The 13,449-nt window shown below is 35.6% G+C and overlaps 1 protein-coding gene across 4 annotated transcripts in view; it reads left to right on the top strand.

Annotated features, from left to right (window-relative positions):
* GUCY1B1 (guanylate cyclase 1 soluble subunit beta 1) overlaps window positions 1-11,961 on the top strand; it is a 52,628-nt gene extending 40,667 nt beyond the window's left edge. For 2 of the 4 annotated variants that reach the window (XM_071214361.1, XM_071214359.1), the window contains exons 9-15: window positions 1,322-1,519; window positions 4,508-4,745; window positions 5,787-5,927; window positions 7,572-7,726; window positions 8,468-8,594; window positions 9,498-9,591; window positions 9,696-11,961. In XM_071214361.1, coding sequence (XP_071070462.1) covers window positions 1,322-1,519; window positions 4,508-4,745; window positions 5,787-5,927; window positions 7,572-7,726; window positions 8,468-8,594; window positions 9,498-9,591; window positions 9,696-9,712 — 970 coding nt within the window. In that variant the 3' untranslated portion in view covers window positions 9,713-11,961. The remainder of the gene's footprint in view (window positions 1-1,321; window positions 1,520-4,507; window positions 4,746-5,786; window positions 5,928-7,571; window positions 7,727-8,467; window positions 8,595-9,497; window positions 9,592-9,695) is intronic. The other 2 variants (XM_004471652.5, XM_012530295.3) reach the window with 1 other exon arrangement.
* Window positions 11,962-13,449: the final 1,488 nt, after the last annotated feature.

Below are 13,449 nucleotides of genomic sequence, written 5' to 3'. Positions count from 1 at the left end.
TCACATAGGACCTACTAGTGTGTGAAAGGATTTATACCGACATTAAATCACATAATAAGTCAATTAAAAATAGTGTTAATTATACAATAAATAATTCCAAAAGCTCTAGGTTACATTTTTACAAACTGTTAGTAATACATTAAAATAATAATAAATTTGCTTATAACATTGATATGTTTACAAGCTTGATTAAGTTTTCTAAATCAGTCTGAGCATTTATAGCCATTCATTTCCATTTTAAGCTTCTAATTTTTTGTTTTTTTCCTCTGCTCATGGAGAGGTCTTAGATGTCATTTGGAAGGTGGTCTGGCATGTTTCTGATGGGCTGCTTTCTGTAAGCGGGCTTTGACCTTCATATCCATTTAAATAAAATTAATCTAAAGAGACTCTGTGCTTTATTAGTAAACTCTCTGGTTATTTTTCAATATCAGCACACTTATTTTTCCCTTGATTTATGGACAATTGTGTTAAGAAGACATTGCAGAAATATTTTTATTGATCCAAAATTCTTCACTGATGTCCTAACTTACTTATGTTATTTTGGAGAAATTATTATTGTGAAAGACCAGAAGTAACTACTTTGCATTTAAAGAATTCAAACAAATAATATAAAGTTAAGACGTTTTAGCTGAAGAATAAACTCAAACAAAACTCAACTGTTTACTTACAAGATCTTCACTGAGTCAATAAACATTATTATGTCCAAAATAATTTCAGGTAAGTTGCAAAGATTTCTAAAATTTCACAAGATCAAATAATGTTTCAAATAAATAAGCAGTCAAAGAGAATAAGAATAGAAAATAAATTAGGCCCATTTAGAGTAGCATGTAACACACATTTCGAAAAGTCTTAAATGCATAAGATACATGTTTGCGATGGGTCAGAAATCTGGTTGCAGAATTTTAGTCATCATTTACAAAAGGGAAAAGCACCCAGTTAACAGGATTCATAGACTCCATTAAGCAAAACTGAACTGGTTCCTCAAAAGAAGCACCATTAGCCCTAATTAAGAGAGTACAGTGAAATTTTCTTCATCTCCTGATACATGTGAAAATAGTAAGAAACAGTCTTGTGTTAAATACCTGAGCAGCTTTCATAGAGCAGTTCTCCATGCTGTCTTTCACTTAAGGCTGATGTCACCAAAAGTGCAATTTGGTAAAAATGCATTTTCAAGTTTGCTCCATTTTGATTTTTGTTTTTCCTTCAGGCAAGTTTGCTAATAGTAAAAGCTGCCGGGATCATATTCCTTGACGGTATTTAGGGTTAATATTGCCATGTGGGCAAGATGGGACTGATGTTGCCACATTTCTTTGTCTACCAGTGTGATGAACTTGGACGATCTGACAAGGAGAGGTCTATACCTTAGTGACATCCCTCTGCACGATGCCACTCGCGATCTCGTTCTTTTGGGAGAACAATTCAGAGAGGAGTACAAACTGACCCAAGAACTGGAAATCCTCACAGACAGGTTGCAGCTCACTTTAAGAGCCCTGGAAGATGAAAAGAAAAAGACAGACACGTAAGAATTTAACCCACTTGGTTGAAGAAGAGCACAACTGTTATTCATAGTGTGTTTTGATTCTACCAGAGTAAAAATTTGATAACCAGACTGAAAAAGCATGGAATCTGTAGCTCTGGAGTAGTTGATAAAATCTTCCACATCTCTTTTTAAAAAGAAAATTATGCATATGGAAATAAACTACTAGTAGTGGGAATATGTTTTCTCTTTTTAGAAGTCAAATTGAGAAACTTATATGCCAAAACATCTCTCTGAAAATTATCAGAATAATTCAGATATAAGTATTTAAAATATACTCATTCATTCATTCATTCAAGAAATATGTACTGGGCATCTTCTGTCTGCCAGGTCTGAGGGGTAGATTGAACACTGAAGTTAGAATTGACTGATATATTTAATGAGATTTCTCTTAGACTCTGAATTATTTTAGGAATTGGCAGGTATGAATCTTATATATAATACATAAACCAAAATAACAAAATATAAAGCTATTATTTTTCTATGAATAGTGAGTTAAATTATGGAATACTGAGCATGAAATGATAATACTCTGTTTTCAAGTAAATGCATTTCAATGAATATTCATTTAAAATGCACATCATACAGACAGCTTGGCCTTGCTTCCCAATATTAATTAAAAGCATGAAATTACTGAAGTTTCTAGGAGAGTTTAACCCGATTGTTGTGTGTTCATATTTCAATGTTTTATAATAGGAAACTATTTTCTGGGAGAATTGAACTGACCTGCTTTATCTCCCATAAGAACTATTTCACTCTACTTGAACTTCCAAAAATTAGTAACATTATCGCTCTATACTTCTCTTGCATTTATACATGTATTTTCTTTTTATTTATTAGAGAAGTTGTGAATTTTACAGAACAATCATACATAAAATTCAGGATTTCCATAAACCACCCTAGTTTTAACACCCTGCACTGGTGAGATACATTTGTTAAAATTGATGAAATCACATTTTTATAATTGTGCTATTACCTATAGCCCATGGTTAAACTTAGGCTATAGCCCATGGATTAACTTAGGGTTCACTCTTTTTTTGTTCTGCATTTCCATGGATTTTTTAAAAAATTTTATTCGAGTACCATACATAGAACCTAACATTTATCCATAAATTTTTATTTTGCATACTTCATGAAGCTGAAAGCAGTGTTTATATTCCTTTGACACCAATTCATTTCCCTGATGGCCCTAAATGGTACCTCTCAATCTTTCTATGTATCTTTGCAAATTTCAGATGGTACATGAGGCAGACAGTTCAAATTCCCCTTACTGTGTAAAAAATAACTGCACGTATGTGCTTTATTGGTTCGTGGAGCAACTCCATTCAGGAAAAATAGCACATTTTATGGAACTTGAAGAGAGTACTTAAACGTAAGCTCACAAATCATAATGGTTTTGGACATTTGAGTTATTCAATATCCTGCTCTGGTGTTCTATTAGAAAACTGTCTCTGCGTCATATTTTGCATTGTAAATCAAATTTGTTGATAGCTAACCTAAGCAGAATACTTGCTTCTCTCACTAGAAGAAGAGTTTAACATTGGGAGGTACTGGGAATAGAGCTTGGGTTTGTCTTTTGTGTGAATAGCTGATAAATACTCATCACAGAGCTATATTTTGTTTTGGTTATCCAAGGTAGACTTGGCCTTTGGAAACTATACTATTTAGAGTTGTGCCTAAAGAATACTTAATTTATTTAATTCATTTTTTAAAAGATTTATTTATTTACTACCCGCCCCGTGGCTTGTTCCTTTCTTTGCTGTCTCTTCTCTGTGTCCATTCGCTACGTGTTTTTTCATATCTGCTTGTCTCCCTTGGTTGTGTCATCTTGCTGTGCCAACTCTTGGTGCACAGGCCATTCCCTTTCCGCGGCACATGGGCCATCACCTTTCCACAGCACATGGGCTATCAGCTCTCCTGGCACATGGGCCAGCTTGCCTTCACAAGGAGGCCCCGGGACATGAACCCAGGGCCTCCCATATGGTAGACGGTAGCCCAACTAGTTGAGCCACAGCCGCTACCCCCTTAATTTATTTTTTAATTGTTAGATTTAGATTTCAGTTTTTACCTGTTTCAGATTTTCAAGGTTATTAAATTTTAAAGATCACTTAATTTTCTTTAAAACTATCCACATTTGATATTTAAGTCTAGCTTTAAGGTATTTTATAAAATGTACTGTTCAAAAATTACAAACGGAAGACTAGAGAACTTCCAAGATGGCTAAGAAAAACATTGAGGTCAGCTCCATTTTACATATTTAAATTTAGCATGATATTCCCTTTGCCTTTAGAGGGCAAGTACAAATAAGGCTTCACTTGTACCTCTGAGTTTTGGTGTCAAGAGTCTGTAGGGCTCCCTAATCTTTGTTCCTCTCCTTCTAAAGCCTCAGCTGCCATCCTTCTGCTGTGCTTTCCACATGCATCACATTCCCTCACCGTGATCCCTGAGGCCGTCACTAGTGGTGGCAGTGCTTCATATAGAAAGAAAATATTTTCTCTTCCAGTTTCCACCTGTTTTATCTGTTTCGGAGGCATAAGTGAGGAAGAAGAGAAACTCTGTTTCATTTAGTATTACATTACCAAGGTTGAGATAGAGTTCTTCTCCTGAGAGGTATGACACTTTTCTGGTAATGTGTTTCAGGTGCTGCTAATGACAGTGTTCATACTGTAAAGATAAAGGCGGTCCCAGAATTCTGGACGACAAAACAGAACTCTGACTTTCTGTGGCCAGTACTTTGATTGTATTGTTCGTTTTGACTTTGATTTGGTTTGGGTTTGGGGGTATATTATAAAATTAGAATAAACCGATGATTTACATTTTTTCACATGCCTCTTTCTTTGGTTAGAAAGATGGCTAATATTTGATGCTAATTTTAGCACATGTTCCATCAGACTGGGTGCCTTTACTGTACAGATGACACTGATGCTCTGAATTTCTTACAGTGATTTTTCTCCTAACTCCACCCAACAGGTTGCTGTATTCTGTCCTTCCTCCTTCTGTTGCCAATGAGCTGAGACATAAGCGTCCAGTGCCTGCCAAAAGATATGACAATGTGACCATCCTCTTCAGTGGCATTGTGGGCTTCAATGCTTTCTGCAGCAAGCATGCATCCGGAGAAGGGGCCATGAAGATTGTAAACCTTCTCAATGACCTGTATACCAGATTTGACACACTGACTGATTCACGGAAAAATCCATTTGTCTATAAGGTACATCCCAATCCATAGCCTAAGTGCTTTCCATAGTCGGGGTCTGACTTCCGTACCCTGCAGAGACTCTGCTACCAGGGTACTCTGTACCCCCAACTCTGACGGCCGTGCTGCAGCCTTGGTTCAGTAAGCCTCGATTCATTCAGTATTTACCATTTTCTTAAGTAATTACCTCTTGTTATAAAACTTCCCCTTCCTTGTAACCAAGATGAATGTTTCATGGAACAGAAGACTCCCTGGATAAAATGATTCAGCAGCTTATTTGCACTTAGACTAACGAACCAGTGCAAGTTGTTTATCACACTTGGCATAAACATAGCATTCATTTTAATGCTCTGCGAGAGACAGTTTTACTCAACTATATAAATGCTTTGCACAGCAAAGAAGTCTTGAAGCATGAAAAGGGTACTGGGGACTCAGACTTGCCTTAAGGTAACATCAGCTTGAAGGTAAACAATTACAAGGCATTGTTGCCTTCCAGTGGGAAACAAATATAATATTGGAAAAGTCAGGTCAGTGGACTATTACTTCATAAAGAGAAGAATTTTAGCTGAACCGTCTTCAGGCATCTGAGGTAATATAAGCATCTAGAAGGACTATTTATTTTACAGTCTTTTTGTAAGGTACAGTGTAGCATTTGGTGAGCACATCATAAAAATAAATGATTAATGACCATGATAAACCACTGAACAATAGGCAGCAACCCTTATGCCATCAAACCATCACTGTTTTAGAGGGGAAATCAGGAAATAACTTATTCTACTGAATTATAAGGAAAACTGAGGTGGGAATCTAGGCCTACGAAAGAAAACAATGCTGAATCTTTACCTGCCAGGAATCAAAGACCCCTAGGGATGTACATTCCAAATGATTATAAGCTTTAATTTAGTTGGAGGTAAATGCATTAGAATTTTAAGAGATTTAAGGGGGAGAAAAATTTAAAGTTGCTGATAGCCTTATTATTTATTTTTTTATAAGAGTAGCAAATGAAACAGTCATTTTTATGCTAACAAGTAAGCATCTGAATATGTACTTTGTTAGGTGGAGACTGTTGGTGATAAATATATGACAGTGAGTGGTTTACCAGAGCCATGCATCCACCACGCACGATCCATTTGCCACTTGGCCCTGGACATGATGGAAATTGCTGGCCAAGTTCAAGTAGATGGTGAACCTGTTCAGGTTAGTCAATAAAACTCTGTTGTATTAGTGGCAATAGATTCTTGTGGACAACTGATTCATATTTTTGGCCAGGCAGTCTACTTTTAAAAAAATAATATATGTATGTTTCATTTTTTAAAGATACTTAGAGTACATAAATGTTACACAGAAACTGTAGGGATTCCCATATGCCCCACTCCCCACACCTCCCACACCCTCCCACAATAAACAACATCCTTCATTAGTGTGGCACATTCACTGCAATTGATAAACGCATCCTGGGGCATTAACACTGAGCAGGGCCCATAGTTCACATTGAAGTTTACACTCTCTTCTCTCTTCCACACAGTTCTCATTTTATGGGAAGGCATAAAATGGCCTTTATCTGTTGATGCAAAGTCATTCAGGATGTTTCCCACGTCCTAAAAGAACCCCTGTATTACACCTGTTTTTGCCCCTCCTTGCCCGCAGACCTTCTAGTGGCCACTGCCTCCACATCAATGTTGTAATTTCTTCCATTGCTAGAATCACAGTAAGTCTATAGTAGAATACCAGTAAGTCCAGGCAGTCTAAATAAGTACAAGGAAGGACATCTTGGCAACAAGGACTATGTCTTGTTGAACTCATAGCTTACATTTGTTCATAGAGATGGGAAATCTGTCTACTTGTTTAAAAAGATCTCACAGAGCTTTTGTGAGGGTTTTATTTTATTGTATTATTTTTTATTTTTTAAATTTTCTTTGAGAAGTAGTGAGTTAGCAAAGCAATCATGCATACCATACAGAATTCCCATCCATCACGCCACCACCAACACCTTACATGATTGTAACACATTTGTTACAAATGAAGGAACATTGTCATACTATTACTGCTATCTGTAATCCATAGCTATATTTGGTGTATTTTTCCCACAAGCCATCCTATTATTAACACAATGTATTAGCATTTTATATTTGTTCTTGTTCATGAGAGAACATTCTATATTTGTATGGTTAACCATAGTCCATCATTCACTTTGGGATTCACACGGTCATTTGGTCCTCTGCCTTCTTCTATCCATCTAAAGTGTACAATCAGTGGTTCTCAGTTTCATCACAGAGTTGTGCTGTCATCAGTTCCGAGTTCATTACAGAACATTTTCATTTCAAAATAAAATTCCCTTGCCCTCTTATACCTCCCATTATTGACATTTATCATTGATATAGCACATTCTTTGTCATTACTGTAAGAATATTACAATATTATTAACTATAGTCTGTACATTACATTAGTTGTATTTTTCCCATGTATCTCCATATTCTTAATACTTTGTAATAGAGAAACATTCTTGTATTTGTACTCATCATCCATCACCAAAATCAGGATGTTAGACTGTCTCTAGATGATCATCTAGTTTTCTTTCAATAGACATTAACCACCCTAGACTACCCCTTTCAGCCACAATCACATTTATAAATCAACAGTGTTGAGTATACTCACTATAATGTGTTACTTTCAACTCTAATCATTTCCCTTGTAAGGGCTTTCTGTCTGTAACATACTTGGAGTTCTTCTGGAGAATTCTTATATTTCAATAATGATTCCGCATCATTCTGTAATATAAAGCCAGCAAAAAAGTTAGCATGTTAATGACAATTTATTGAAGCAAAGCCGTTATGTCTGCAGATAACAATAGGGATACATACTGGAGAGGTGGTTACAGGAGTCATTGGACAGAGGATGCCTCGGTATTGTCTTTTTGGAAATACTGTTAATCTTACAAGCAGAACAGAAACCACTGGAGAAAAGGGGAAAATAAATGTGTCTGAATATACATACAGGTGAGAAAAAATGTCTCCGTATTTGCTGATTTGCAAGGGAAATGTGTCTTTGCATGCGGTTGAAATCTTTGAGGCTTTTTGTTACCTTTAAACAGTTATCACTCCCCCTCTTAGGTATTGTGTGTGTGTGTGTATATATATATATATATATATTTTAAAGACTTATTTCTTTATTCACTTTTATTCCCTCCCTATTCCCCCGATGGTTCCCTCGTCTGCCTGCTGGTTATTTTGCTTGCTGTGTTTGCGTGTCTTCTCCAGGAAGTACCAGGAACCAAACCCGGCACCTCCCGTGTGGGAGGCAAGTGCCCAACGGCCTGGGCCACATCCGTTCCCTGCAGGCTGCAGCGTCTGTGGGCTTGTGGCATCTAGCTTGTTGCAGCAGGTTGCAGTGTCTAGCTTGTTGCAGTGGGTTGCAGTGTCCAGCTCGTTGCAGGGTCTGCCCGACTTCTTTAGGAGGCACTAGGACCTGAACCCTTAGACCTCTTATGTGGTAGGCAGATGGCCAACTGGTTGAGTCATATCTGCTTCCCTGTGTATATATTTTTGTTTGAAGACTGGGTCATTGTTACCATTTTAAATAGTTCCATACTGCACTGTGATTCCTGATATGGTCGCCATTACTAAAACCTTGAGTTACTTTTAAATACAACTGAGTATGTATCCTTGTCTCAATTAATCACCATTCTCCATATGACCTGTGTACAATTCTGTCTCTATTTTCGGCCACCCATCTTTTAGATGTCTTATGACACCAGAAAATTCTGATCCTCAATTCCATTTGGAGCACAGAGGCCCAGTGTCTATGAAGGGCAAAAAAGAGCCAATGCAAGTTTGGTTTCTGTCCAGAAAAAATACAGGAACAGAGGTATGACTAATCAGGGCATAATTCTTTTTTTAAATACAGTATAAATATGGGAGTGAAATCAGAATCACTGAAAATATGTTTCATGAGTAAAGAATTCTTCCTTACAAAAATTAACTCTTAAGTAAAACAACGGAAATACTGAAACATTAGTGAGTCAGAACAATAAATGCTCCTTAGGGGATATTTTATGGTTGCTGGCTTTTATCCTGTAATGAAATTAAAACCCAAAGCCATAGATCTAGAAGGCCTGTTCTTTGCTTTCCTCTGGCATCTGACTCAAACATGACAGAGGTAAGTGGGCTGGGAGGGGCCTTTTCCTGACCTCTCCCCTCAGCTCTCTAAGCTGGTTGTGAGTTCAACACGAGGGCTAAGTCACGGCAGCAGCTCTTGGAAGGGTTCCTAACCTTGAGGCATAAGATCCTTCCAAGTGTCAAGATACCCCCTGTGGAATGTTTGGGGATCTTTGCAAAAATTCTAGCCCCTTGTGGATTTCTTCTGGAGAGAGGAGTGATTTATGATATGCCAGAATGTAAATGCTTCCATTGGGGAAAGTTCTCGGTTCTTACTAGTCCAGCCAGAACTCACATACCAGACTGGGCCCCAGAATGCCCACATACCCAAACTGGATTTCTGCGGCTCACAGTGGGGCTCTACAGCAGAGCTCATGCCCAGCCTTTCCCCCATATTGCATCAGAAGAGTGTTTGATACTTTGGGTCCCTGTTGATGGACCTAGTCTTTAGAAGGCATGAGGCTACTTGATCATATTTCTTTCGATGTATGTGTACATCCCCTAAAAATGGTTTTAAAGTCTAACACATCCTAAAGGGAAAGGAACACCAAATTTTAAAATATTTATCTCTGTTTTCTTTCTGATGCTTTTATTTTAAATAATTATCTCTTAGGTTGGCATGCTTACTATTGTTCTTCTGATAAATCAAACTATTCCTCAACCATTGGTCATCTTAGTTGGGAGGCCCTATTTCACCCAGAAATATGGTGAGACTGGTTTGCAAAAACTGTAGGTATCTACGTATTTTGGAGATTTAACAAGTTTTATTGTCACTGAAAATTAATACCCTATTTCTTCAATTTTTTTAAAGGAAACAGAGCAGGATGATGACTGAACCTTGGATTGCGAGATGAAGAAGACTGCAGCTTAGGTTCCAGTTATCCCCTAACACGTGCCAAGCCTAGTAGCAATTTTCCCATATGGATTACATATTTTGCTTTGCCCTCTTCAATTATCCCAGGCCTTTCTCCTAGACATCTCTCTCACTAGTCATTATTCAACTTTAGCTCTGCTTTTAATTATTTTGTTTAAGGTACATTATCTGAAGTCTGGCTAATGTGAGCTTCATGTGTCTTAAAATCTACTACCAGCATTGCCCCTAACATGGTGACATGCAAGTAGTAAGCACCCAATCATGATTCGTTGAATTTAATTAACAGAAACGAACAGTGTTTGGCCATGTGTATGTATATCATGTATATCATGGTTTACCAAATCTGTTCAGTGCTTCATATATATGTATATTTTAATGGCTATGACATATAATAAAGTTTATATAGCGTTGGTGTATATCATTATAGAAATCATTTTCTAAAGAGTGAATTCTAAGTTTTAGGGGAAAATGCAATTTATTTTCAGACTCCCGAAGTAAGAATTATTATGCCATGTTAAGAAAATAGTATTTTGAAGTAAGCTAATTTCCTCTCAGAAATACAGAATATGCATTTTTTAAAAACTGGTTGCTCATTCAAATCATGTGGTGATTACAACTCTTCTAAAATGTTATCTTTTATATCTTATTCCTTTTATTGAATCTCATTTACCACATGCAGCTGTCATAGAAAGCTGCACTGTTTCACATTGGCTTGGGCTAAATGTTAAGGGCTCTAAACATAACCAAGAACAAAGCTGGAATCACTGCTGGGAAACTCCTGTTTGAGCCTTTCCTGGCCTTTATTCCCAGAAATCAGCTTCTTTTTCTTAGTTTGGAAGAATGTGATTATATCCAGGGCATCATGTTCAGAAAAGTGAATTTCAACATAATATGCATTCCTATTGGAATAATAGCCTATTATTCTTCAACATCTCTGATAACTTATTAATAACTATCTTTATAAAATATAATGCAACAGCTTTTGTGTAAAAATGGTTTACTTTAAATTTAGTATTTCATATCAGCACATCCGTATATGTATAAATGTTCCATGATACTATGTAAAAGAATCTGCAATAAATTATTTTTTTCACTTGTCTCTTGACAATTGTCAAGTTTAATAAAAATATTTACATTATTTGTTGTCACCTTATTAATGCCATTTTTGTAAGTACATTTTAAATGTTTACCTGTTACAGACTTTAAATTATTTTTGATTCCCTAAATTCAGTATATACTACTCTTTGCAATGCTTGTTTTGCATTGGCACTGAGCACTGCCTCATGGATAGTTTTGTTTTTGTTTTTTTAAATTCTCTTTTCATTGTTTCTATGAAATTATTCCCCCAACATTTTTAAATGAAAATTTCAAAACATAAAAAAGAATTGCACAGTGTACACCCAAATACCCATACCCAGGTTTTACAATTATTAACAATTTGCTGTGTTTCTGACAATTCCCTTTTAATCCACTTAAAACTGAGATCTGATACTATAAAACTCAACCTCTTAACAGTACTATCCAGTGATTTTTAGTACATTCACAAGGTTGTGCAACAATCACCACTATGTAATAGCAGATTATTTTATCATCCCAAAAAGAAACCCTGTGCCCTCAGCCCCTGGCAACCACTAATTTACTTTCTGTTTCTATGAATATGCCTATTCTGAATATTTCTTATAAATGAACTCATACAATATGTGGCCTTTTGTGTTTGGCTTCTTTAATTAATACGTTTTCAAGGTTCATCCATGCTGCAGTATGAGCCAGTATCTCATTCATTCTTAAGATTAAATAAAATTCCATTGTACGAATACCATGTTTGTTAGTCCACTCATAAGTTTCTGGACATTTGTGTTGCCTCCACTTTTCAGATTTTAAGAGTCATGCTAACTGTGAACATTTGTGTACAAGCTTTTGTGTTGACATGTTTTCAGTTCTCTTGATTGTATTCCTCAGAGTGGAATTGCTACTTTATATGGCCATACTATGTCTAGCTTTTTGAGGAACTGCCAAAATTTTCCAAAGTAGCTGTACTGTTTTACACTTCCACTAGCAATGTATGAGGACTCCAGTTTCTCCACAACTTTTAAACATTTGCTAACATCCATTTTTCAATTATAGCCATCCCAGTGAATACGAAGTGGTATCTCATTGTGGTTCTAATTTTCATTTCCCAAATAAATAATATTGAGCATTTTCATATGTGTTCACTGGTGATTTATATATTCTTTGGAGAAATGTCTAATCAAATTCTTTGTCCATTTTAAAAGCTAGTTGTCTTTTTATTGCTGAGTTTTAAGGATTTGTTTATAAATTATGGATACTAGGCCCTAAACAGATGTAAGATTTTAAAATATTTCCCCCATTCTGGGGTCTTCTTTTCATATCCTTGGTAATGTCCTTTGAAGCACACAGGATTATACTTTTGTTAAAGTCCAGTTTACCTAATTTTGTGTGTGTGTGTCATTTTAAAAACCATTATCTAAGACAAGGCCACAATGATTTACACCTATTTTTCTAAGAGTTTTTATAGATTTAGGTGTTACCTTGAGGTCTCTGATCTATTTTGAGTTAGTTTTTGTATACAGTGTGAGGTAAGAGTTCAACATTTTTCTTTTGCATGTGGTTCTCCAATTGTACCAGCACTATTGAATTGTTTGTGTACTCTTCTCTGAAATCAGTTGACCATAAATGTATGGATTCTCAGTTATATTCCATTTTTATCTATACAGCTATCCTTAGGCCAGTATCACACAGTCTCAATTAGTGTAACTTTGTAGTAAGATTTGAATTTGGACATCTAAATACTCCAGCTTTGTTCTCTAGTGACTTCATAAAAATTGGTATTCCCCAAGTTTCATTCTTCATCTCCTTTAATGTCCTGTCATCAAATCTGTGACTTCTAATAATCATGATGAACAATTATTGGGTGTTTAGTCTGTGCAAGTTTCAATTCTCAGGACTTTATATAGCTTATCTCATCGATAACATCTCAATTACCTAAGGCATAAGTATGTTTTTATTTTTTAATGTGTTGTTATATTTTTTTGCAAATAGTTTATTAAGATTCTCTGTTAATGTTTATAAGGAGGAATAGTCTATTTTATTTGGTGCAGTCTTTGTCAGGTGTGGGGATCAATGATATAGTCATAAGACAAATACGAAATTTTATTATTTTTCTTAGCCTAAGATAGCTTACCTAACTTTGGAACTATTTGATCTTTAAAAGTTAGGTAAAAATGTACTATGAAATTATCAGGAACTGGGGAATTTTTGTGGAGGGTCTCTTAACTGCTTTCTCTATTCTCTGATAATCTCTTTAGACATTGTAACTCTATTGGACTCAATATTAATAAATTTTATTTTTCTTTTAGAAAAACATTTAGACTTTATTTTAGTAGTCACAAAAAGTTTATTTTCATACTATTTTTAAAATTTTCTCACTTTTGATGGTTATTTTGCCTCAGTGTTTGTTTTCTTCATTTTTTCCAAGATCATGTAAATTGGTGTATTGTCTTTTTTATGTTTTCAAAGAACTACCTTTTTGATTTATTAATGAGTTGTTCTATTTTTCTACTTTCTAACTGAGGAATTTTGGCTGTCTAATTATTTCTTCTTCTGACTTCATTTTATTTTATTATTCTTTGTCCAGTTTTTTTTCATTAGATGTTCAATCTATTTTTTTTAT

This window comes from Dasypus novemcinctus, chromosome 1 (assembly GCF_030445035.2).
Source record: "Dasypus novemcinctus isolate mDasNov1 chromosome 1, mDasNov1.1.hap2, whole genome shotgun sequence".
NCBI classification, from domain to species: domain Eukaryota; kingdom Metazoa; phylum Chordata; class Mammalia; order Cingulata; family Dasypodidae; genus Dasypus; species Dasypus novemcinctus.
This window is presented reverse-complemented; position numbering and strand designations above follow the sequence as displayed.